Below are 26,216 nucleotides of genomic sequence, written 5' to 3'. Positions count from 1 at the left end.
CATCTCTCTCTCTCTCTCTCTCTCTCTCTCTCTCTCTCTCTCTCTCTCTCTCTCTCTCTCTCTCTCTCTCTCTCTCTCTCTCTCTCTCTCTCTCTCTCTCTCTCTCTCTCTCTCTCTCTCTCTCTCTCTCTCTCTCTCTCTCTCTCTCTCTCTCTCTCTCTCTCTCTCTCTCTCTCTCTCTCTCTCTCTCTCTCTCTCTCTCTCTCTCTCTCTCTCTCTGTCTCTCTCTCTCTCTCAGGAGGAGGTGTTTGTGTCTAACGGTACTCTGAAGGCAGAGGATAGGTTCCAGGATGCTAGGTTTGGCTACGCCCTGGCCTCCGCCCCAGACCTCAACCATGACGGGTACACTGACCTGCTGGTGGGGGCACCCCTAGAGGACGGACACAATGGGGCCATATACGTCTACCACGGCCAGGGCATACACATCATCCACAACTACAAACAGGTAGACATACACATCATCCACAACTACAAACAGGTAGACATACACATCATCCACAACTACAAACAGGTAGACATACACATCATCCACAACTACAAACAGGTAGACATACACATCATCCACAACTACAAACAGGTAGACATACACATCATCCACAACTACAAACAGGTAGACATACACATCATCCACAACTACAAACAGGTAGACATACACATCATCCACAACTACAAACAGGTAGACATACACATCATCCACAACTACAAACAGGTAGAGAAAGAAGTGTCACCAGAAGTATAGGTGGAGTCCATCTCTGTGAAAAGAAAAGTGAAGATTTGTTTTTAAAGTGATATCATTCTTAGCTATAGTATTTCCATTGACCTCGTTCTATGTCTCTCTCCACCACTTCTCTACCCTCATCTCTCCACCTCCTTGCTCACCTCTCCTTCTCCTTGTAGCGTATCGCAGGGTCGTCCCTGTCCCCCTCTCTGCAGTATTTTGGGCGCAGTGTGAGTGCCAGATTAGACCTGGATGGAGATGGTCTGTTAGACCTGGCTGTGGGGGCCCAGGGCAGTGCTGTACTACTCAGGTAAGAAAGGAGGGATGAGGGGAGGTGGAGGAATGAAGAGGAGGGGAGGGGAGGGATAAATTGTCAGACTTGGCTGTGGAGTATTTTTTTTTAAATGTGATGATGATCGTCATCATTGAATGATCAATTCTCCCTCCCCTCTCTCCAGTTCTCGTAGTATAGTCCAGATCAACATGAGTCTGTCCTTCCAGCCCCACTCCATCAACGTCATCCAGAAGACATGTCAGAGAGGAGCGAGGGAGTCTGCCTGTCTCAACGCTACAGCCTGCTTCCTGGCTCTGTCCCGTTCCCCTGGAACTCACAGCAGCAGCTTCGGTAAGGGAGAGGGAGGGAGGAGGGAGGGAGTCTGCCTGTCTCAACGCTACAGCCTGCTTCCTGGCTCTGTCCCGTTCCCCTGGAACTCACAGCAGCAGCTTCGGTAAGGGAGAGGGAGGGGAGAGAGTGGGGGAGGGAGGGGGAAGGAGAGAGGAGGGAGGGAGTCTGCCTGTCTCAACGCTACAGCCTGCTTCCTGGCTCTGTCCCGTTCCCCTGGAACTCACCGCAGCAGCTTCGGTAAGGGAGAGGGAGGGGAGAGAGGGAGGGGGAGGGAGGGGGAAGGAGAGAGGAGGGAGGGAGTCTGCCTGTCTCAACGCTACAGCCTGCTTCCTGGCTCTGTCCCGTTCCCCTGGAACTCACCGCAGCAGCTTCGGTAAGGGAGAGGGAGGGGAGAGAGGGAGGGGCAGGGACTGGAGAGAGTAAGGGAGAGGGAGGGGAGATAGGGAGGGAGGGAGTCTGCATGTTAGATTTGATAGATTTGTTATCAACATCCCCTTCTCTCTCCTCCCCAGATCTGTCGGTGGTGGCCATGTTGGATGAGCGAAAGTTGACAGCGAGGGCGTTGTTTGACGACAGCAACCAGAGACAGACACAGCTGGGGGTCAGAGTTCACACAGGACAGACCGTCTGCCACAACCTGACCTTCCATGTGTTTGTGAGTATGACACACACACCAGAGCTCAGCTGGTATGGTACTTGCAACACCAGGATAGTGGGTTCAATTCCTAGGACCAAACAGCGACCATACATACTTTTAAAAGAAAGTATGCACGCATGACTGTAGGGCCGCTTTGGATAAAAGCCTCTGCTAAATGGCATATACACACACACACACACACACACACACACACACACACACACACATACACACACACACACACACACACACACACACACACAAACACACACACAAACTACACAACTAACATACACACACACTACACAACTAACATACACACATGCCGTGACACAAACACACAACCAACATGTACACGCTACTGCCACAACCTGCCCTTCCATATGTCACACACAATGCCAAAACACACATTTGCACACATCCTTCACCCCGACCGACACACACAATCTACATGCTGAAACATGATATTGACCTCTAACCCTTTGTCTCTGTCTGTGATAGGACACAGCAGACTACATCCGTCCAATCAGTTTCTCCCTGCGCTTTAAGATCAACGACACAGAGAGTGGCCCAGTGCTGGACGAAGGCTGGCCCACCACCTTCAAGAGATCGGTCAGTGTGTGGGGTGTGTGTGGGGTGCTCGTAGCATCCTGGCCACATTGTATGATGTAATGTACTGTTACTGTACGTTATCTACAGTATTACTCTGGCACCTCCATTTCAAATACTGTACCTTGATGTCTCCAGATTGCCTTCTTCAAAGACTGTGGTGAGGATGATGTGTGTGTCACTGATCTGGTGCTGCAGGCTCATATGGACATCTCTGGGACAAGGTACATCTCACACACACAAACACACACGAACACATGTGCACACACACATGCATGGACACACACGTATAGACACACACACACACCTGATCAAAAATGTTCCTCTCTTTTTTGTGTCCAGTCAACACTCAATCAGCCAAACAATTACTAAGTCAAGCGTTCCTGTTGTATTCATGTATTAATGTTTGTAGTTGTTGTATTAATGTTGTGTAGTAGTTGTGTAGTAGTTGTATGAATGTCTGAATGTAACTCCTCTCTGCAGACAGCAGCCCTATGTGATCCGTAGCCCTCGCAGACGTCTGGCTGTAGAAGTCCAGCTGCAGAACAGACTGGAGAACGCCTACAACACCAGCCTGACACTGCACTACTCACGCAACCTCCACTTCTCTAGTCTCAGTATACGGGTACGAAACACACACACACACACCACACACCACACAGACACACACACACACACACACACACACACACACACACACACACACACACACACACACACACACACACACACACACACGCGCATACACACACACACACACACACACACACACACACAGATTTACAACATGGACCTGACAATTTTATTCTGTCTCCTCCCCCTTCTCTCTCTTCCTCCCTCCCTTTCGATGTCTCCATCCCTATCTTTCTCACTCTCTCCTTCTCTCTCTCTAGGAGGATACCCAGTTGAAAATTGAGTGTACATCTCTCAGTTCCAACAGTCATTCCTGTAATGTCAGCTATCCTGTGTTCCGCTCCCACTCCAAGGTCTGTCTGTCTGGCATCAAATACAATGAGCAGAAATATAAACACAACATGTTAAGTGTTGGTCCCATGTTTCATGAGCTTATTTATAAGATCCCAGAAATGTTCCATACGCACAAAAATCATATTTTTCTCAAATGTTGTGCACAAATGTTGTTTACATTCCTGTTAGTGAGCATTTCTCCTTTGCCAAGATAATACATCCACCTGACAGGTGTGGCATATCAAGAAGCTGATTAAACAGAATGATCATTACACAGGTGCTGGGGACAATAAAAGGCCACTCTAAAATGTGCAGTTTTGTCAAACAACACAATGCCACAGATGTCTCAGGTTTTGAGGGAGCGTTGGCATGATGACTGCAGGAATGTCACCAGTGCTGTTGCCAAAGAATTGAATGTTCATTTCTCTACCATAAGCTGCCTCCAACGTCGTTTTAGAGAATTTGGCAGTATGTCCAACTGGCCTCACAATCGCAGACCACGTGTAACCACACCAGCTCAGGACCTCCACATCCGGCCTCTTCACCAGCGGGATCGTCTGAGACCAGCCACCCAGACAGCTGATGAAACTGTGGGTTTGCACAACTGAAGATTTTCTACACAAACTGTTAGAAACCATCTCAGGGAAGCTCATTTGTGTGCTCGCCGTCCTCACCAGGGTCTTGACTTGATTGCAGTTCGACATTGTAATTGACTTCAGTGGGCAAATGCTCACCTTCGCTGGCCACTGGTACGCTGGAGAAGTGTGCTCTTCACGGGTGAATCCCGGTTTCAGCTGTACTGGGCAGATGTCAGACAGTGTGTATGGCGTCGTGTGGGTGAGTGGTTTGCTGACGTCAACGTTGTGAACAGAGTGCCCCATAGTGGGGGTAGGGTCATGGTATGGGCAGGCATAAGCTACGGACAACAAATACAATTGCATTTTATGGATGATAATTTGAATGCACAGAGATACTGTGACGAGATCCTGAGGCCCATTGTCTTGCCATCCGCCGCCATCACCTCATGTTTCAGCATGATAATGCACGGCCCTATGTCACAAGTATCAGTGTAGTTCTGATACCACAAACTCAATCCCCACCACCTCTTATCTTCTCTCTGTCAGGTGAACTTCATGTTAGAGTTTGAGTTCAGCTGTACGTCTCTGCTCAGTAAAGTCCAGATGAAACTCACAGTTGCCAGGTAACTCATTATAATCCTATGGAGGAATGTAAAGGGATTCCTATTGGGAGCTTCTAGAAATTAACCTGAAATTCAGCCTCCACTGATTCCGTCTAACCCTAGTCATAATCCTACAGTAGAGACAGAAGTACTGTGTGTTTGTCTTCTCATGTGTCTGTCACATATATCTCTCTGTTCCTGGTTCCCATAGTGACAGTGTGGAGAGAGAGGCTACGCTGGGAGACAACAGTGTTCAGCTCCAGACTGTGGTTCAGTACGAACCTGACCTCTTCATCACCAGGTTAGTCTCTCTCTATCTCTCTCTCGGTCTCTCGGTCTCTCTCTCTCTCTCTCTCTCTCATTCCCTGTATCTCTACCTTTCTTTGTAGTGACTCCAATCTGAACCGTTATGAGGTCCACCCAACCAGAACCATATCAGAGGCAATAGGACCAGAGTTCTACACACACTTCAGGGTAAGCAGTGCACACACAATATATCTGTTTCCTTAATATCCTTACTGCACAATCACACACATAACCATACATACTGTCTTTACACACACACACACACACACACACACACACACACACACACACACACACACACACACACACACACACACACACACACACACACACACACACACACACACACACACACACACACACACACACACACACACACACACACACACACACACACACACACACACACACACACACGTCAGACTAATGTGTTCTGTGTGTAGCTGCAGAACCTGGGCTGTTACAGTGTGAGTAACCTGGAGTTGAGGCTGAGCCTGCCCTCTGTAGCAGCTGGAGACAGAATCTTCATGGCTGTTACTGAGGTCTTCTCTTACAACGTGAGTACTAACCCTCTCCCACTACTGTTGGAATAAACAGTTATTGTCATTTCTCTCTGGTTCTGAACTGTGACCTTTATGATGTCAGGTGACAGGGGTGAACTGCAGTGTAGACAGTGACGTGTCCCAGCAGAAGGACAGACAGAGAGATGTACGACCACTACATCCTGAAGACATGCAACAGACTGACCTACTGGTGAGAACAGACACACACACATATACACTGATGCACGCACACACACACAAATACCCACACACAAGATGATCACATTCACAATCCTAACTAGCTATATAGTGTATTTACAGTTGTAACATGTCTCTGTGTGCGGTGTGTAGAACTGCAGCAGGTCGTGGTGTGTGGAGGTGGTGTGTGAGGTACAGCAGCTGCATCGAGGACAGACCGCTCTCATACGAGTCAGCCGCAGGGTCCACGACAACTTCTTCAGACAGGTACGAAGTTTCTCTCTCTCTCTCACACACACACACAAACAGCTCTAACTATAAAAACACCCACTCTGACTTTGTGTCTCTGTCACCAGGCTAAGTTTAAGGTGGTGAGGATAGTGAGTGCCTATCATCTGGCTGCTCAGGAATCTAACCTGGTCACTCTGGGGAGTGGCGCCATCTGGAGGGAGGTGAGAGAACAGCAGGATTAACACTAATAGTGGAGGACTGGTTTAGCCTTGTCTGTGCCTGACTCGTTTACATCCAGAAAGAGTAGGAAGCTGGTATAGGGTGATTAATATCTGTCTGTTGTTTACATCCAGATAGAGTAGGAAGCTGGTATAGGGTGATTAATATCTGTCTGTCTGTTGTTTACATCCAGATAGAGAAGGAAGCTGGTATAGGGTGATTAATATCTGTCTGTTGTTTACATCCAGATAGAGTAGGAAGCTGGTATAGGGTGATTAATATCTGTCTGTTGTTTACATCCAGATAGAGTAGGAAGCTGGTATAGGGTGATTAATATCTGTCTGTCTGTTGTTTACATCCAGATAGAGAAGGAAGCTGGTATAGGGTGATTAATATCTGTCTGTTGTTTACATCCAGATAGAGTAGGAAGCTGGTATAGGGTGATTAATATCTGTCTGTCTGTTGTTTACATCCAGATAGAGTAGGAAGCTGGTATAGGGTGATGATGTCTGTCTGTTGTTTACATCCAGATAGAGTAGGAAGCTGGTATAGGGTGATGATGTCTGTCTGTTGTTTACATCCAGATAGAGTAGGAAGCTGGTATAGGGTGATGATATCTGTCTGTCTGTGTTGTTTACACCCAGATAGAGTAGGAAGCTGGTATAGGGTGATGATGTCTGTCTGTCTGTCTGTTGTTTACATCCAGATAGAGTAGGAAGCTGGTATAGGGTAATGATATCTGTCTGTCTGTCTGTTGTTTACATCCAGATAGAGTAGGAAACTGGTATAGGGTGATGATATCTGTCTGTCTGTCTGTTGTTTACATCCAGATAGAGTAGGAAGCTGGTATAGGGTGATGATATCTGTCTGTCTGTCTGTTGTTTACATCCAGATAGAGTAGTAAGCTGGTATAGGGTGATGATATCTGTCTGTCTGTTGTTTACATCCAGATAGAGTAGGAAGCTGGTATAGGGTGATGATGTCTGTCTGTCTGTCTGTTGTTTACATCCAGATAGAGTAGGAAGCTGGTATAGGGTGATGATATCTGTCTGTCTGTTGTTTACATCCAGATAGAGAAGGAAGCTGGTATAGGGTAATGATATCTGTCTGTCTGTTGTTTACATCCAGATAGAGTAGGAAGCTGGTATAGGGTGATGATATCTGTCTGTCTGTTGTTTACATCCAGATAGAGTAGGAAGCTGGTATAGGGTGATTAATATCTGTCTGTCTGTTGTTTACATCCAGATAGAGTAGGAAGCTGGTATAGGGTGATGATGTCTGTCTGTTGTTTACACCCAGATAGAGTAGGAAGCTGGTATAGGGTGATGATATCTGTCTGTCTGTTGTTTACACCCAGATAGAGTAGGAAGCTGGTATAGGGTGATGATATCTGTCTGTCTGTCTGTTGTTTACATCCAGATAGAGTAGGAAGCTGGTATAGGGTGATGATATCTGTCTGTCGTTTACATCCAGATAGAGTAGGAAGCTGGTATAGGGTGATGATATCTGTCTGTCTGTCTGTCGTTTACATCCAGATAGAGTAGGAAGCTGGTATAGGGTGATGATGTCTGTCTGTTGTTTACATCCAGATAGAGTAGGAAGCTGGTATAGGGTGATGATGTCTGTCTGTTGTTTACATCCAGATAGAGTAGGAAGCTGGTATAGGGTGATGATATCTGTCTGTCTGTGTTGTTTACACCCAGATAGAGTAGGAAGCTGGTATAGGGTGATGATGTCTGTCTGTCTGTCTGTTGTTTACATCCAGATAGAGTAGGAAGCTGGTATAGGGTAATGATATCTGTCTGTCTGTCTGTTGTTTACATCCAGATAGAGTAGGAAACTGGTATAGGGTGATGATATCTGTCTGTCTGTCTGTTGTTTACATCCAGATAGAGTAGGAAGCTGGTATAGGGTGATGATATCTGTCTGTCTGTCTGTTGTTTACATCCAGATAGAGTAGTAAGCTGGTATAGGGTGATGATATCTGTCTGTCTGTTGTTTACATCCAGATAGAGTAGGAAGCTGGTATAGGGTGATGATGTCTGTCTGTCTGTCTGTTGTTTACATCCAGATAGAGTAGGAAGCTGGTATAGGGTGATGATATCTGTCTGTCTGTTGTTTACATCCAGATAGAGAAGGAAGCTGGTATAGGGTAATGATATCTGTCTGTCTGTTGTTTACATCCAGATAGAGTAGGAAGCTGGTATAGGGTGATGATATCTGTCTGTCTGTTGTTTACATCCAGATAGAGTAGGAAGCTGGTATAGGGTGATTAATATCTGTCTGTCTGTTGTTTACATCCAGATAGAGTAGGAAGCTGGTATAGGGTGATGATGTCTGTCTGTTGTTTACACCCAGATAGAGTAGGAAGCTGGTATAGGGTGATGATATCTGTCTGTCTGTTGTTTACACCCAGATAGAGTAGGAAGCTGGTATAGGGTGATGATATCTGTCTGTCTGTCTGTTGTTTACATCCAGATAGAGTAGGAAGCTGGTATAGGGTGATGATATCTGTCTGTCTGTTGTTTACACCCAGATAGAGTAGGAAGCTGGTATAGGGTGATGATATCTGTCTGTCTGTTGTTTACATCCAGATAGAGTAGGAAGCTGGTATAGGGTAATGATATCTGTCTGTCTGTCGTTTACATCCAGATAGAGTAGGAAGCTGGTATAGGGTGATGATATCTGTCTGTCGTTTACATCCAGATAGAGTAGGAAGCTTGTATAGGGTGATGATATCTGTCTGTCTGTTGTTTACACCCAGATAGAGTAGGAAGCTGGTATAGGGTGATGATATCTGTCTGTCTGTTGTTTACATCCAGATAGAGTAGGAAGCTGGTATAGGGTAATGATATCTGTCTGTCTGTCGTTTACATCCAGATAGAGTAGGAAGCTGGTATAGGGTGATGATATCTGTCTGTCGTTTACATCCAGATAGAGTAGGAAGCTGGTATAGGGTGATGATATCTGTCTGTCTGTCTGTCGTTTACATCCAGATAGAGTAGGAAGCTGGTATAGGGTGATGATATCTGTCTGTCTGTCTGTTGTTTACATCCAGATAGAGTAGGAAGCTGGTATAGGGTAATGATATCTGTCTGTCTGTCGTTTACATCCAGATAGAGTAGGAAGCTGGTATAGGGTGATGATATCTGTCTGTCGTTTACATCCAGATAGAGTAGGAAGCTGGTATAGGGTGATGATGTCTGTCTGTCGTTTACATCCAGATAGAGTAGGAAGCTGGTATAGGGTGATGAATATCTCTGACTGTCTCTACTATCAGCCTTTTTTCTCTTTCTCTCCGTCAGACGGTGTTGGAGGTACTAAAGGGGCGGGCCATCCCTATTTCTCTCTGGATTCTGATAGGTAGCATCATTGGAGGGCTTCTGCTATTGGCCCTCATCATCTTCGCAATGTGGAAGGTACACCAATCACACCTCACCATACAGTACCTCACACTCTGCAACAACTTGTTTCTCCTCTGCCTTTATGGTAAAGATCAACACTTTGGATTTCACTCCTTCCTTCTCATCCCTCCTTTCTCCAGCTGGGGTTCTTCACTCGTAAACAGATAAAGGACGAGGAACTCGAGGACTGAGCCCGTCCCTCGCCGCCATGATGTCAGTCAATGGATACAGTATCTGTGACAACCAGAGAACCACAGAAACAGTCCACTTCGTGCCCATCCCCATGGCAACGACCTGCACAGAGACTGCTCCGCCCCCCCAGCAATAAAAACAGATGCCTTCCCTCTTCTAAATCATGCACCCCCCCATAAAGAACGCACAGCCGGTATAGATGAGCGTTGCCCAGTGTGTGTCTGAACTGTCAAAACACCTAACACCACATGGCACAGACTGCATCTATCGTCAGACACCCCAACATCTTGTCTGTTTCTACAGGTGAACCCATGGCTGTAGGGCTGTAGTTACACACCTGTTTAGAAATATACAGCAGGAAGGATGTGTACATGAGTTTTCTTCAGAGATGTCCCAGACAGGAAATAATGCTGTACACTACATGTCAAACTCATTCCACGGAGGGCCGAGTGTCTGCAGGTTCACTCCACCCTTGTACTTGATGGATGAATTAAGGTCACGACTTAGTGAGGGACTCCCCTCAACTGGTTGTCTAGGTCTTAATTGAATGGACAAAACAAAAACCTACAGACACACAGCCCTCTGTGGAATGAGTTTGACACTCCTGGTGCAATGTGACTTGGTATGATGTTCAATGACTGCAGACTTCAAACAGCGTAGATCTGTATAAGTAGATATAGTACAGGCATCGACCTGTAATTAGTACCATGTTGTATAAGTAGATATAGTACAGGCATCGACCTGTAATTAGTACCATGTTGTATAAGTAGATACCATACAGGCATCGACCTGTAATTAGTACCATGTTGTATAAGTAGATACAGTACAGGTATCAACCTGTAATTAGTACCATGTTGTATAAGTAGATATAGTACAGGCATCGACCTGTAATTAGTACCATGTTGTATAAGTAGATATAGTACAGGTATCAACCTGTAATTAGTACCATGTTGTATAAGTAGATACCGTACAGGTATCAACCTGTAATTAGTACCATGTTGTATAAGTAGATATAGTACAGGTATCAACCTGTAATTAGTACCATGTTGTATAAGTAGATACCGTACAGGTATCAACCTGTAATTAGTACCATGTTGTATAAGTAGATATAGTACAGGCATCGACCTGTAATTAGTACCATGTTGTATAAGTAGATACCGTACAGGCATCGACCTGTAATTAGTACCATGTTGTATAAGTAGATACCATACAGGTATCAACCTGTAATTAGTACCATGTTGTATAAGTAGATACTGTACAGGCATCGACCTGTAATTAGTACCATGTTGTATAAGTAGATACCGTACAGGCATCGACCTGTAATTAGTACCATGTTGTATAAGTAGATACCGTACAGGTATCAACCTGTAATTAGTACCATGTTGTATAAGTAGATACCATACAGGTATCAACCTGTAATTAGTACCATGTTGTATAAGTAGATACCGTACAGGTATCAACCTGTAATTAGTACCATGTTGTATAAGTAGATACCATACAGGTATCAACCTGTAATTAGTACCATGTTGTATAAGTAGATACCATACAGGCATCAACCTGTAATTAGTACCATGTTGTATAAGTAGATACCGTACAGGTATCAACCTGTAATTAGTACCATGTTGTATAAGTAGATACCGTACAGGTATCAACCTGTAATTAGTACCATGTTGTATAAGTAGATACCGTACAGGTATCAACCTGTAATTAGTACCATGTTGTGCTATATGGAAAGCAGTTCCATCCTTCAAGGAAGCTTGAATGAAAATGCACTACCTGATAATGGGGGCCACTTATAATCATGTGAATATATTTGGATTTCTATGAAACGCTGTTACAAACCAAACTGTCTATTTAATATTCAGAAGTCATCATGACTTTAGATTTTCCACCCATTTTCTCTACAGTACAGTTCATTTTTTGAGTCAAATTAAAACTGTTGATAATTAAAGTTTTTGTAAATGTTATTTTAGTTTCTTTCATGTTCATTTATACATACATAGGATCATTCATACACATTAACTAAATACACTTAAACCAAATATCTTATTACATTAAAAAAATATATTTTTAAATCTGGCATTTCAGACTACTTCATTCTATAAAATAAAAAACACTTTCACACTAGCAGACATTGTTGAACATATAACTGAAATAACGACGCCTGTACGTCAGGCAGAAAAAGCACCAAGTGAGTCAGGTATATGAAAACGCAAACATTTTATTGATGCAACTTTATGTCCATTGAGTTTCTCCCCTCCCTCTCTCTCTCTCCCTCCCTCTCACTTGGTCTTGGTAGAGAAGATGTAGGACTCCAGAAGAAAGACAGTCTCATCCACCTGGTTCTCTGTAGAGTCCAACCTTCAGGGAGAAAGGAAACAAGTAAAAGAAAGAGGTAATAAAGCTACAGTAATGTAGCAGTATTAGTACTTGTTGATGTGATGTCGTAGGCCTCTAGCTGTTGTCTATAGATATATAGTATGGGTGTCGTAGCAGTAGCATCCTGACTGGTTGCATCACTGCCTGGTAAGGCAAGTGCTCGGCCTCCGACCGTCAGGCACTACAGAGGGTAGTGCGTACGGCCCAGTACATCACTGGGGCCAAGCTTTCTGCCATCCAGGACCTCTACACCAGGCGGTGTCAGAGGAAGGACCTAAAAATTGTCAAAGACCCCAGCCACCCCAGTCATAGACTGTTCTCTCTACTACCGCATGGCAAGCGGCACCGGAGCACCAAGTCTAGGACCAAAAGGCTTCTCAACAGCTTTTACCCCCATACGACTCCTGAACAGGTAAACAAATGGCTACCCGGACTATTTGCATTGTTCCACCCCCCCAACTTCTCTTTTACGCTGCTGCTACTCTCTGTTTATCAATAATGCATAGTCACTTCAAACTATACATTCATGTACATACTACCTCAATTAGCCCGACTAACCGGTGCCCCCAGACATTGGCTACCAGGACTATCTGCATTGTGTCCCGCCACCCACCAACCCCTCTTTTACGCTACTGCTACTCTCCGTTTATCATATATGCATAGTCACTTTAACCATACCTACATGTACATACTACCTCAATCAGCCTGACTAACCTGTGCCTGTATATAGCCTCGCTACTGCTATTTTTCACTCTTTTTACTGTTGTTTTTACTTATCCATTGTTTACCTAAAAATCACACCGTTGGTAAGTAAGCATTTCACTGTAATACCTGTTGTATTCGGCACACGTGACAAATAAACTTTGATTTGATTTAGTAGTAGTACTTGTTGATGTGACGTCGTAGGTCTTCTAGTTGGAGGTCTCAACTTACTGTTGAGAGTTAGAATAGTAGAATACACAAGTTGTAATTTTGACATGTTGTGCATCAGCAGTTTCTCTTGTTATGTCAGTCACTGACAGTCACTCAGCCATGTCAGCTAACATTCTGTAGATTGTTAGTCTTATCTAAACTAGCAGTAATCATGGTTGAATTAATCCCTCTCACTCAGATAGCATATTAAAAGCAGAAAACATTTCTCTCCACCTTATGGCAAAATGTGTAGAATTGCAGGAAATGTACTCTAAAAAGTAAATGTATTGTCTCCTAGCTTAGGGCCCCTAAAAGGGTCGGCTCCGACTGCATGAGTGGGTATGGATGTGGTGCGCAGACCCGCGATGCTCATATTTTTTGTGGCCCCCCCATCCCCATCAAAGTTGCCCATCCCTGATCTATAGTACGTGTGTAGTAGTAGTAATGCAGTATTTGTTGATGTGATGTTGCAGGGCCCCTACCTGCTGTCTCTATAGATCTATAGTATGGATGTAGTAGTAATTAAGATGTAATGGTAATTAAGGTGCCGTGGTAATTAAGGTGCCGTGGTAATTAAGGTGCCGTGGTAATTAAGGTGCCGTGGTAATTAAGGTGCCGTGGTAATTAAGGTGCCGTGGTAATTAAGGCGCCGTGGTAATTAAGGCGCCGTGGTAATTAAGGCGCCGTGGTAATTAAGGTGCCGTGGTAATTAAGGTGCCGTGGTAATTAAGGTGCCGTGGTAATTAAGGTGCCGTGGTAATTAAGGCGCAGTGGTAATTAAGGTGCCGTGGTAATTAAGGCGCCGTGGTAATTAAGGCGCCGTGGTAATTAAGGCGCAGTGGTAATTAAGGCGCCGTGGTAATTAAGGCGCAGTGGTAATTAAGGTGCCGTGGTAATTAAGGCGCAGTGGTAATTAAGGTGCCGTGGTAATTAAGGCGCAGTGGTAATTAAGGCGCAGTGGTAATGCAGTACTTGTTGATGTGATGTCGCAGGGCTTCTAGCTGCTGTCTCTCGGGGGCAGTGATCATCTCCTCCACCTCTGTCAGCTGTTCAGGCTCCGCCCCACTGGCCTGCAGCGATGCCAGGATCGCCACAATTCGCTGGGACTTCTCCAGCAGACGCCTGTCAATCAAACACAGGAAGTATTGTACATGTAGCAAAATTGCTGAGGATTATATACACAAAAAGTCAGACTTGTTTCCATTGTGGTCCTCTATTGTCCTCTAAAAGTCAACATGCAGACCTAAAGAGACCTTAGCAGGAGACTTAGAGAATAAAACCAAATCTATCCATCCATCCACTTAGGAATCAATCAATAAACTCACTTGTTCTCCATCTTCTTTTTATAATAGTAAGCCAACAGATTTTCTGCACTTTTATTTCCATGACTGATCAAAACGTTCTCCTGGTCCTCTAGTGCCTCTGCAGCGGACATATGGTGAGCAATATCTTTGGAACATCAAATCGCAATATCGCATTGCATATAGAAACGTGAGAATCGCAATACATATCGTATCAGCACCTAAGTATTGTAATAATATCATGAGGTCCTTGACAATTCCCAGCCCTATCCAGCCCTATCCAGCCCTATCTGCAAGTCAGACCACCATTAATTGTCAAGTCAGCGATGCACAAAGTAAACAACAATCAAATCAAATGTATTTATAAAGCCCTTTTTACATCAGCTGATGTCACAGAGGGCTTGTACAGAAACGCAGCCTGAAACCCCAAACAGCAAGCAATACAGATGTAGAAGCCATATCAGGCGGGCTTCCGCAACAATGGAGTGTGAATTTTCAATGACGGCCTAGGAACGGTGGGTTAACTGCCTCGTTCAGGGGCAGAAAGACAGATTTTCACATTGTCAGCTCGGGGGATCCAATCTTGCAACCTTACAGTTAACTAGTCCAACTCAATAACGACCTGCCTCTCTCTCGTTGCCTGTTACGCAAATGCAGTAAGCCAAGGTAAGTTGCTAGCTAGCATTAAACTTATCTTGTAAAAAACAATCAGTCATAATCACTTGTTAACTACACATGGTTGATGATATTACTAGATATTATCTAGCGTGTCCTGTGTTGCATATAATCTGACTGAGCATACAAGTAATACGCTAATAGCGTTTCAAACTTCAGTCTCTCTGAGCCTTGGGGTGGTTGTTTCCCTTGCTCTGCATGGGTAACGCTGCTTCGATGTGGTGGCTGTTGTCGTTGTGTTGCTGGTTCGAGCCCAGGGAGGAGCGAGGAGAGGGACGGAAGCTATACTGTTACACTGGCAATATTAAAGTGCCTATAAGAACATCTACTAGTCAAAGGTTAATGAAATACAAATGGTATAGAGGGAAATAGTCCTATAATAACCACAACCTAAAACTTCTTACCTGGGAATATTGAAGACTCATGTTAAAAGGAACCACCAGCTTTCATATGTTCTCATGTTCTGAGCAAGGAACTTAAACGTTAGCTTTCTTACATGGTACATATTGCACTTTTACGTTCTTCTCCAACACTGTTTTTGCATTATTTAAACCAAATTGAACATGTTTCATTATCTACTTGAGGCTAAATTGATTTTATTGATGTATTATATCAAGTTAAAATAAGTGTTAATTCAGTATTGTTGTAATTGTCATCATTACAAATACATTTTTTATTTGTATTTATTTATTTTGAAATCGGTATCGGCTTTTTTGGTCCTCCAATAATCGGTATCGCCGTTGAAAAATCATAATCGGTCGACCTCTAGTTCACACCCGTCTTGTTGGTGGAGAAAACATCTGGTAGGTTTAAAGCTTTCCTGCAATTCTACACATGTTGTCTTGAAGTGCAGAGAAAATGTTGACATTTTTTATTTATTTAACTAGGCCACGCCCTCCCTGCTAAGCCCTCAGTTTGGGAATCACTGACTTAGACCACCCCCATTAAATCTCTCCTGGTCTACAAGCATACGGAGGTGGTCTGTAGGGGTCTGTGACACTGACCTGGTCCAGTTTGCTGGCCACAGCACTAATGACGGACTGGTCTCTGAAGTGCTGATGGAACCTCTCAAAGTTCACCTGCCAGTAGATCCCCTCATCACCACACGACTGGAAAGAGAGGGGGGGAGGAGATAGAAAGTGGCACAAGTCATTCAAAACGGTTCCATTCCTTATTGAGAGGAGTAAAAGAAAAACAGAACAAGGTTATCTGATTCTCTATAGCAGCCCATTATCTCTGAGTGTCAAGAGTAGAGGGTCTGACCTCTGAGTTCATCTTGACTTTCTTCCCTCCTCTCTGCTCCTCACTATCGTCACTGGAGCGTCTGCGCTTCCCACGACCTGAATTACATATAGCAGGAGGTTTACATGTGGGTATGCACGCAGGTGAAAAGGTACTACGTGTTATATGAGACAAAGTGTTTACGGTACCTATGAGTGTGACATGGGGCAGCTTGTAGCAGTCGGGGTTGCTCTCTGCTGTTGGGGGGGCAGTGGAGGCGGGGGCGGCAGGGGTGCTGGGGGTCGCCGGGGTAGAGAAGGCTGCAGTTCCCATCTCGGCCACCGGAGGACAGCACTGCAGGAAGTGAGTCTCCACCAGCTTAGAGAAGGCTGAGACCACCTCACTGTACTCCATACTACGACCCTCTACAGAGAGAAAAATCATGAGGACAGAAGGAGAAGAAAATATAGAACAATCATACATCTTGTAATCGCTCTCTCACACATCCTCCATGTTATGAGTGAGTCGGTCAGCTACAGTCTTGACTGTGTTGCTCAAGGTCATATGGCCTCGTTGTTGGACCTCCTCCACGATGAGTTCTCCTGCGTCTCCATACAGGGTCTTAGCTGTGTAGATGTACCGCGGGTACAGCAGAACACTTAGAACCCACTCACAGCTGGCCCGGTACTCCACTGGACTCCCGGGGCCTCGCCGGCCCGAACTCACAAGCACCGTGCTGTACCAACACACACAGAGACTTCTTCACCTGCAGAAGAGACAGGGTCACCACCTAGGTTGGAAAATGTTTTATGTGTGTGCGTTTGTTTAGTACCAGGTCCAGTGGTGTGTTGGTCTCATTGGCGATGGTCCTGAGGTTCTGTGCCCCTCCTCTGAGCAGGTGAGTGCCTATCCTCTCCAAAGTGCTCCTGTAGCAGCAGGCCACACAGCCGCACCTCCTGGGCAGTCATATGCTGAAACAGGAGGAACCGGGGAACAGGTCAACAACACGTTTTTGGACTGTTCATCGTTTTTGGACTGTTCATCATACTTATGCTGAGAAGTATGATGACACTCACAACCAGTAACCAAATCACGGCTATTCAACAACGTTTACTAACAACTTTAATTTTATAACTTAACTGCCATGCTCACAAACCTTTGCAAAACACCCTTTTCAGATCATGAAATGAGTTTCGGGAGAATCCTCGCAAAACAACTTCAGAATCCCAAACACGTGATTGCCAGCGCCACAACACAACGAATTTCAGCCCTCACAAGTAAGCTAATTTTCCCAAAGAGTTGCGCATTGCACGAAGGGATGTTGGCGGACCACCCTCTTTGGTATGCAGGAGGACCGACGTCACTGTTTGTGCTATCCTGGGGAAGATGGCGGAAGCTGCGGCGGTTCCCCCGCATCGGTTCTTCTGTCATTGTTGTAAGGGAGAAGTAAGCCCCAAGCTCCCGGTAAGTCAGTCGTTTCACCGTGCCCCGATCATGTCTGTTCAAAGCAGGTCTTGTTCTTTTCCGTCGGTTGACAACCGAATCTGAGTCCAGCAAATAGCAGAAGTTGTTTAACTAGCTAGCTGCTAACTGTAGACGGCTAGCCAGTAGGGCCCTCGGCACTGGCTCTAACTAGCTAGCATACAATGTTGCTATTTGTTGTTGCTCGCTTTAACAATAGGGTTTGTCAACTCATTTCTTTAAACAAAGACATTATGTACAGTAATTGTTAAAGATTATACTGGCATGGTTGAATAACCGTACCTGTAGTTACTGAGTAGCTGGTGTTATTTGATTTGATGTTAACCTTATTCGAGGTGGGTTTTGTGTGCTTTTCCTGAATTCCTCGAGGAGGTAGCTATATGGAAATCTGATGGATATTTCAACGTTAGGCCAGTCTGGCTACTCCTTGGCCTACAAAGTTATGACACTTAACGTTAACGTTTGCATTTAGCTAGCCAGTCGTGTAGCTATCTCTTTGTTATTGACTCGCAGTCTCTGGCAGTCAGTCAATATGTCAGTAAGTCATTCAGTCTGCCTGTCTAAACCAACGTTCGCTAGGATACATTTGTGAATGTTAGGCTGGTCAGTGAGAGGCAGGCTGGTAATCCCGTTTATTCCCTTCCTGCCATTGAAGCTACATCTGGGAGGAGGCTGAAGTAGGCCTAGAAACGGACCTAAGGCCAGTTTTGAGATTTCCCTCTTATTGGGAAATAGATCTGTGCCTATGGGTCTGATCCATCTAGCCCAGGGTTTCCCAAACTCGGTCCTGCCCCCCCATCATCAAGATTGGGCTCCAGAGTGGCGCAGCGGTCTAAGGCACTGCATCTCAGTGAGGCATATCCTAAGCCTGCACACAATATTGCATACAGCAATACAAGTTTTGAACAATTTTGGAATGAGGTTCACTTCATGTTCAAGTGTCCTTTTGTTTTGTGGAATAAAGAACATGTCTGTGTCATAGGCCTAATCCCATTGTGAGTGAACTCGACACGGGTGCCAGGGAAGAATACTTCTCGGTGACAACTTCCACTTTACATGTTGATGTTCCTGCCTAGGCTATATCCTGACTCTGCCACAGATCTCTACTAGACATTTCCCCATTCCCCATTCTACAGACAGAAACCCCTGCATAGCTGCCTCAGCAGCCCTGTATAGAACCCGGTGTGACTCATGTACTCTCTGAGTTTGTGGTGTTGTGTGTTTTTGCAGGAGTACATCTGTCCCAGGTGTGAGTCTGGCTTTATAGAGGAGGTAACAGAAGATTCCAGGTGAGAATATCTTGTTTCTTATGTCTGTAGCTTTAATGAATCTACCAGACATAGGCTAGGCAGAGTGAATAGAAGGTGGTGGAGAATGACTGTGTATAGATGTTGGATGTTACTAATGCTGTGTTCTGCCTCCTGTGTGCTGTTTCCCTCAGTCTGCTAGAGGGTGGCACTAACGGGACAGATGACACAGCCACACAGTTTGCAGAGGTATGATATGCAGTGCACTGTGGCCTGGAGGGTACAGGGGTGGGGGGGGGATGCAAATGTGTACTGTGATCTCATCTTTCTTTCACATGCTTTCTCTATCTCTCTCTCCCTTCCACTGTCCCTCTCTCCATTCCCCCTCCTCCCACCCTCCCTGTTTTCACCCTCACCCCGCATTTCTCTCTCAGCAGCTGTGGCACCTGTTGTTTGTAGAGAGGCCTTTCACAGTGGATGGTGACAGTCCAGACTCAGAGCCCCGGGTCCCTGGTGGAGGGGTTGGGGTAGGATCAGGGGGGTTAGGTCTGGGGGGTCTGGGAGGGCTAGGAGGCCTGGGAGGAGGTCCTATCGGAGGGTCAGTCCCTGCTGGGCTAGGAGGACCCCTGGGGGGTCCTCTGGGAGGGGGGGAACACTGGGGGCCCGGTCGCCCCCCTCGCCTGCACAGTCAGCGGAGGTACCGCTCCAGAGGGAGCAGCAGACCTGACCGCTCACCTGCCGTAGAGGGGTGAGACTCCTCTCCTTACGATGCCATGTTGATATTCATATGGCTGTTTTGATCAGTCAGGATTTGCAGGTTCTAAATGTTGTCTTTTTAAAAAGTTTTCAGTGTTCTGCTGATCTCATTCCTGACTGATGTGTGTGCCTTCTCTCTCTGTAGGATAGTACAACAGTTTCTGGCTGGTCTATTTGCCAACTCTGGAGTTCCTGGCTCACCTCCCCTCTCTTGGTAAGAACCTTCTTACTACCATGTAAGCAGTGGTTATACAGTATGTAAGTCCATAGTTTGACTTACACACTTTCTCTTGTGGATTCTGTACAAATAGTGAGGTGGATCAACATGAATATTTGAAGGTTCCCTGACTTGTTATGGGTGTGCCTCAGCCAGCACCCCTGGGACCCTGTCATTTAAACCCAAACTAAATCACAACCCATATTGTTGCTGTTCATCATGTGTGAAACAGGATATTTCCTGAATGTTTCATCTTTAACTGTAATTGACCTCCTCTCTCTGTGTGTTAGGACGGGGATGCTACACTCTAACCCAGGGGACTATGCTTGGGGACAGGGGGGACTGGACGCAGTCATCACACAGGTACGCACGCACAAACCCCATTCACTTGATTTGGTATGGATGGCCACTAACCAACTATTACTTCATACTACGTAGTATGCTATATGGATGTTGGTAGACCCAGAATGCTAATGAAGGTTTAGCAGTTCTCTTGTTATTTTCTCTATCTTTTCCAGGGTGTTTCTGATGGTTTTACGCTTGTTGTATCATGCTAGGTTAGCACACAGTTTACAGCACAAAGCTGAATTGTAAAGCTGTTCTTATAGTTCCTGCAGCAACCATTGTGATGTATCTTCTCTGTCTACCTGTGTGTAGTTGTTAGGTCAGTTTGAGAACACGGGCCCTCCTCCTGCAGAGAAAGAGAAGATCTCCTCCATACCTACAGTCAACGTGTCTCAGGATCAAGCAGGTCAGTCCTTTAGCTCCTCTCCAGTTTCTCCATAGTGCCTATACACTACCAGTCAAACGTTTGGACACGCTTATTCATTCAAGGGTTTTTCTTTTTTTTTTTTAAATGTTATACATTGTAGAAAAATAGTGAAAACATCAAAACTATGAAATAACACTTTTTTTGGTTACAACCAAAACATATTTAAAGTTTTAGATTCTAAGTAGCCACCCTTTGCCTTGACAGCTTTGCATACTCTTGGCATTCTCTCAACCAGCTTTACCTGGAATGCTTTTCCAACAATCTTGAGTTCCCACATATGCTGAGTACTTGTTGGCTGATTTTCCTTTGCTCTGCGATCCAACTCATCCCAAACCATCTCAATTGGGTTGAGGTCGGGTGATTGTGCTCCCAAGTGGCGCAACGGTCTAAGGCACTGCATCTCAGTGCATGAGGCGTCACTACAGTCCCTGGTTCGAATCCAGGCTGAATTACATCTGGCCGTGATTGGGATTCCCATCGGGTGGTGCACAATTGGCCCTGCGTCGCCCGGGGTAGGCCGTCACTGTAAAATAAGAATTTGTTCTTAACTAAATAAAATAAAAATAATTGTGGAGGCCAGGTCACCCTTCATCACTCCTTCTTGGTCAAATAGCCCTTACACAGCCTGGAGGTGTGTTGGGTCATTGTTCTGTTTAAAAACAAATGATAGTCCCACTAAGCCCAAACCATCGCGTATCGCTGCAGAATGCTGTGGTAGTCATGCTGGTACCTTTTGCCTTGGAATTCTAAATAAATCAGACAGTGTCACCAACAAAGCACCATCACACCTCCTCCATGCTTCAAGATGGGAACCACACATGCTGAGATTATCCCATCACCTACTCAGCGTCTCACAAAGACACGGCGGTTGGATACAAAAATCAGATTTGTCCATTGCTCGTGTTTCTTGGCCTAAGCAAGCCTCTTCTTCTTATTGGTGTCCTCTAGTAGTGGTTTCTTTTGCAGCAATTCGACCATGAAGGCCTGATTCACACAGTCTCCTCTGAACAGCTGATGTTGAGATGTCTGTTACTTGAACTCTGAAGCATTTATTTGGGCTGCAATCTGAGGTGCAGTTAACTCTAATGAATTTATCCTCTGCAGCAGGTAACTCTGGGTCTTCCTTTCCTATCAAATTACATTGTATTTGTCACATACACATGGTTAGCAGATGTTAATGCGAGTGTAGTGAAATGTTTGTGCTTCTAGTTCCGACAGTGCAGCAATATCGAACAAGTAATCTAACAATTTCATACCTAATAATACCTAATACCTAGTAATATATGGATGAGCAACGACAGAGCGGCATAGGCAAGATGCAATAGATGGTATAAAATACAGTATATACGTATGAGTGAGGCAAGATATGTAAACATAATGAAAGTGGCATTATGGCAGTCCTCATCAGAGACAGTTTCATCACAGCACAGCACATTTTCTGGATTGACTGACCTTCATGTCTTAAAGTAATGATAGAATGTTGTTTCTCTTTGCTTATTTGAGCTTTTCTTGCCATAATATGGACTTGGTCTTTAACTAAATAGGGCTATCTTCTGAATACCACCCCTACCTTGTCACAACACAACTGATTGGCTCAAACACATTAAGGAAATACATTCCACGAATTAACTTTTAACAAGGCACACCTGTTAATTGAAATGCATTCCAGGTCACTACCTCATGAAGCTGATTGAGAGAATGCCAAAAGTGTGCAAAGCTGTCATCAAGGCAAAGGGTGACTACTTTGAAGAATCTCATATAAAATATATATTTTGATTACTACATGATTCCATATGTGTTATTTCATTGTTGTGATGTCTTCACTATTATTCTACAATGTAGACAATTGTAAAGATAAAGAAAAACCCTTGAATGAGTAGGTGTCCAAACTTTTGACTGGTACTGTAAATAAGCTAGTATAGCTGTGCTGCTGACAGTTGACTCATTGGGGTAAATGAGGACTCCTAGCTGCTGTCTCCTGTCCTCGTCTTTCTCACATACACACATCTGTCCTCTGTTTCACTCTCTCTCCTCTCTACCTCTCGGCCTCACTCTGTCTCTCTCTTTTGGTCTGTCTCTGTCTCCCCCTGGCCCAAGACCCACATAGCTGTTGTCTCTCTCCCTCTCTGTCTGTCACTCTCTATTCCCCCTGGCCCAGGGCCCACATAGAGAGGGTGAGACAACAGCTGTCTCTCTTTGTCTCCCCTGGCTCAGGGCCCACATAGCTGTTGTCTCTCTCTCTCTCCCTCTCTCGGTCTCTCCTGGCTCAGGGCCCACATAGCTGTTGTCTCGGTCTCCCCTGGCTCAGGGCCCACATAGCTGTTGCCTCCCTCTCTTGGTCTCCCCTGGCTCAGGGCCCACATAGCTGTTGTCTCTCTCTCTCTCTCCCGGTCTCTCCTGGCTCAGGGCCCACATAGCTGTTGTCTCGGTCTCCCCTGGCTCAGGGCCCACATAGCTGTTGTCTCTCTCTCCCTCCCTCTGTCTCCCCTGGCTCAGGGCCCACATAGCTGTTGTCTCTCTCTGTCTCCCCTGGCTCAGGGCCCACATAGCTGTTGTCTCCCCTGGCTCAGGGCCCACATAGCTGTTGTCTCTCTCTCTCTGTCCCCCCTGGCTCAGGGCCCACATAGCTGTTGTCTCTCTCTGTCCCCCCTGGCCCAGGGCCCACATAGCTGTTGTCTCTCTCTGTCTCCCCTGGCCCAGGGCCCACATAGCTGTTGTCTCACTATCTCTCTGTCTCCCCTGGCCCAGGGCCCACATAGCTGTTGTCGCTCTCTGTCTCCCCTGGCTCAGGGCCCACATAGCTGTTGTCTCTCTCTGTCCCCCCTGGCCCAGGGCCCACATAGCTGTTGTCTCACTATCTCTCTGTCTCCCCTGGCCCAGGGCCCACATAGCTGTTGTCGCTCTCTGTCTCCCCTGGCTCAGGGCCCACATAGCTGTTGTCTCTCTCTGTCCCCCCTGGCCCAGGGCCCACATAGCTGTTGTCTCTCTCTGTCCCCCCTGGCCCAGGGCCCACATAGCTGTTGTCTCTCTCTGTCTCCCCTGGCCCAGGGCCCACATAGCTGTTGTCTCACTATCTCTCTGTCTCCCCTGGCCCAGGGCCCACATAGCTGTTGTCGCTCTCTGTCTCCCCTGGCTCAGGGCCCACATAGCTGTTGTCTCTCTCTGTCCCCCCTGGCCCAGGGCCCACATAGCTGTTGTCTCACTATCTCTCTGTCTCCCCTGGCCCAGGGCCCACATAGCTGTTGTCGCTCTCTGTCTCCCCTGGCTCAGGGCCCACATAGCTGTTGTCGCTCTCTGTCTCCCCTGGCTCAGGGCCCACATAGCTTTTGTCTCCCCTGGCCCAGGGCCCACATAGCTGTTGTCTCTCTCTGTCCCCCCTGGCCCAGGGCCCACATAGCTGTTGTCTCTCTCTGTGTCCCCCCCCCCCCCCGGCCCCACATAGCTGTTGTCTCTCTCTCTTCCCCCCCCCCCCCTGGCCCCACATAGCTGTTGTCTCTCTCTCTTCCCCCCCCCCCCCCCCCCCCCGGCCCCACATAGCTGTTGTCTCTCTCTCTTCCCCCCCCCCCGGCCCCACATAGCTGTTGTCTCTCTCTGTCCCCCCTGGCCCAGGGCCCACATAGCTGTTGTCTCTCTCTGTCCCCCCCCCCCCCCGGCCCCACATAGCTGTTGTCTCTCTCTCTCCCCCCCCTGGCCCCACATAGCTGTTGTCTCTCTCTCTTCCTTCCTCCCCCCCCGGCCCCACATAGCTGTTGTCTCTCTCTGTCTCCCCTGGCCCAGGGCCCACATAGCTGTTGTCTCTCTCTGTCTCACTATCTCTTGTCATTAAGAGTGCTACTTATTACTCTTAAATCATCTCAACGAGCCACTCAGGAATTTGGCATCAGATGCTAGGCTTCAGTTATTTTAATGTCTGATAGGCCGTCATTGTAAATAAGAATTTGTTCTTAACAGACTTGCCTAGTTAAAAAAAGGTTCAATAAAAACATCTAATGTAACCCCAGCTTCATCATCCCTTCAGTCTTCCCATCTCTCCCTCTCCTCCCCCGTTCTCTGTAATATGGAGTATTTCTCCTGCGTGTCAGATAGTTCTGATCATTTCTAACAGGAATGTAATACTAGATAATAAAAAGGGGTGTGTGTGTGTCTCCAGACTGCAGTATGGAGTGTCCGGTGTGCAAGGAGGACTTTGCAGTGGGAGAGCCCGTCAGACAGCTACCCTGCAACCACTTCTTCCACTCAGACTGTATAGTACCCTGGCTGGAAATGGTGAGGAGGGTGGGGTAATATTTAGTAAGAGGAATGTTTTGAAGACATTTGTAACTGATTTTCTCCTCTCTCTTTCTGCAGCATGATACGTGTCCTGTGTGTAGGAAGGGGTTGAATGGAGAAGACAGCAACACCCAGAACCCCCCAGAATCCCCCTCTCTAAATACGGACCCCCGCACACAGGAGAGATGGTCCTTCTGAAATACACCTCCCCCTCATCCCCTTATCGCACCTCTCTGACCTCCTTTTAATCTCTCTCATCCGTCCTTTATTCCACTTTTTTTACCCTCATCCCCCCCTTCTCTACGAACTACTGCACACGGGAGATAAGGACTTTCTGAAGGATAGACCTCCTCCATCTCTGCCTCATTCCTCCGTGTCATTCCTTCATCTCACTCCTCCTCTCTGAATCATCTCTTCATCTACAGTCATAGGATGGTCATCTCAGTTTGGCTGTTCCTGTCTCAATGCCCCTGGAACCATGTTCACACAGAGTACACACACACACACACGTCATGATCCATTAGCTGTCCTCTGCCTCATCATGACCAAGCACTTGCCTTTACCTCGCTTCAAACATCAACCACATCTCGCTTTTTCTACTCTTTTCTCCATATTCCTCTTTTTCCATCCTTCTGAAAAGCACTGCTGTAAAACAATGTTGTCTCTCCCTACCTCTCTACTCCTGGGATGCATCTCAATAGTCTAGTGGCTTCCTCTCCTCATCATCTGCACTGAACATGGCAGATGCTCACCAGGAATTTGATTTTGCCTTTCATCATTTTGACTATTGAGACGGGGCCCTCCACAACAATCTTTCGCTGTCATTCTGGTGTATATATTAAACAGATTGCATCGCTCTGTCATTTTACTCCTCCGTTGATGACTTGTCTTTTGTTTCACATTTCTATCACTATTTTTTTAATGTAAATACTTTTAGTCCAACAACTTCTGGTTTGAGAAGAGAACAACAAAGCATATTGAGAATGGAGACAAATGTGAATCCCTGGGTATTAGTCTGTATATTATTATATATATGATAACATGTATTAATAATTCAAAAATATTAAAAACCATTAACATTGATTTTTATCGGGTCTGTCTGTCCATTAAAACGTCCAGATACTTGTGTGACGACGTAATAGAGAGACATCATTTATT

General features: G+C 45.9%; 2 protein-coding genes and 1 pseudogene across 3 annotated transcripts in view; 2 read left to right on the top strand and 1 right to left on the bottom strand.

Moving 5' to 3' along the window:
* Positions 1–11,793, top strand: part of LOC110520814 (integrin alpha-10) — a 62,779-nt gene extending 50,986 nt beyond the window's left edge. The window contains exons 14-30 of the mRNA XM_036968013.1: positions 239–445; positions 898–1,028; positions 1,177–1,343; positions 1,856–1,998; positions 2,482–2,592; positions 2,728–2,813; positions 3,073–3,214; positions 3,483–3,575; positions 4,680–4,756; positions 4,947–5,036; positions 5,125–5,209; positions 5,485–5,598; positions 5,687–5,794; positions 5,935–6,048; positions 6,138–6,233; positions 9,537–9,650; positions 9,776–11,793. Of these exons, the coding sequence (XP_036823908.1) occupies positions 239–445; positions 898–1,028; positions 1,177–1,343; positions 1,856–1,998; positions 2,482–2,592; positions 2,728–2,813; positions 3,073–3,214; positions 3,483–3,575; positions 4,680–4,756; positions 4,947–5,036; positions 5,125–5,209; positions 5,485–5,598; positions 5,687–5,794; positions 5,935–6,048; positions 6,138–6,233; positions 9,537–9,650; positions 9,776–9,826 (1,929 nt within the window). The 3' untranslated portion in view covers positions 9,827–11,793. The remainder of the gene's footprint in view (positions 1–238; positions 446–897; positions 1,029–1,176; positions 1,344–1,855; positions 1,999–2,481; positions 2,593–2,727; positions 2,814–3,072; positions 3,215–3,482; positions 3,576–4,679; positions 4,757–4,946; positions 5,037–5,124; positions 5,210–5,484; positions 5,599–5,686; positions 5,795–5,934; positions 6,049–6,137; positions 6,234–9,536; positions 9,651–9,775) is intronic.
* A 237-nt stretch (positions 11,794–12,030) lies between these two features.
* On the bottom strand, positions 12,031–17,283 carry LOC110520813 (annotated as a pseudogene).
* Positions 17,284–17,593: 310 nt separating this feature from the next.
* LOC110520856 (E3 ubiquitin-protein ligase RNF115) lies at positions 17,594–25,921 on the top strand. Of its 2 annotated transcripts, none has more exons than XM_021598297.2 (9): positions 17,594–17,779; positions 19,028–19,086; positions 19,239–19,293; positions 19,482–19,792; positions 19,946–20,014; positions 20,308–20,380; positions 20,675–20,768; positions 24,940–25,055; positions 25,137–25,921. In XM_021598297.2, the coding sequence occupies exons 1-9, from the start codon at positions 17,702–17,704 to the stop codon at positions 25,254–25,256; spliced, it is 975 nt and encodes a 324-aa protein (XP_021453972.1). In that variant the 5' UTR covers positions 17,594–17,701; the 3' UTR covers positions 25,257–25,921. The 2 variants fall into 2 exon arrangements, with proteins under 2 accessions (XP_021453972.1, XP_021453971.1); XM_021598296.2 differs by having other exon boundaries at positions 17,616–17,779; positions 19,479–19,792.
* Positions 25,922–26,216: the final 295 nt, after the last annotated feature.

The sequence above is a fragment of the Oncorhynchus mykiss genome, chromosome 3 (genome assembly GCF_013265735.2).
Source record: "Oncorhynchus mykiss isolate Arlee chromosome 3, USDA_OmykA_1.1, whole genome shotgun sequence".
NCBI lineage: Eukaryota > Metazoa > Chordata > Actinopteri > Salmoniformes > Salmonidae > Oncorhynchus > Oncorhynchus mykiss.
The sequence above is the reverse complement of the archived record's forward strand: the minus strand, read 5'-3'. Positions and strand labels throughout refer to the sequence as shown.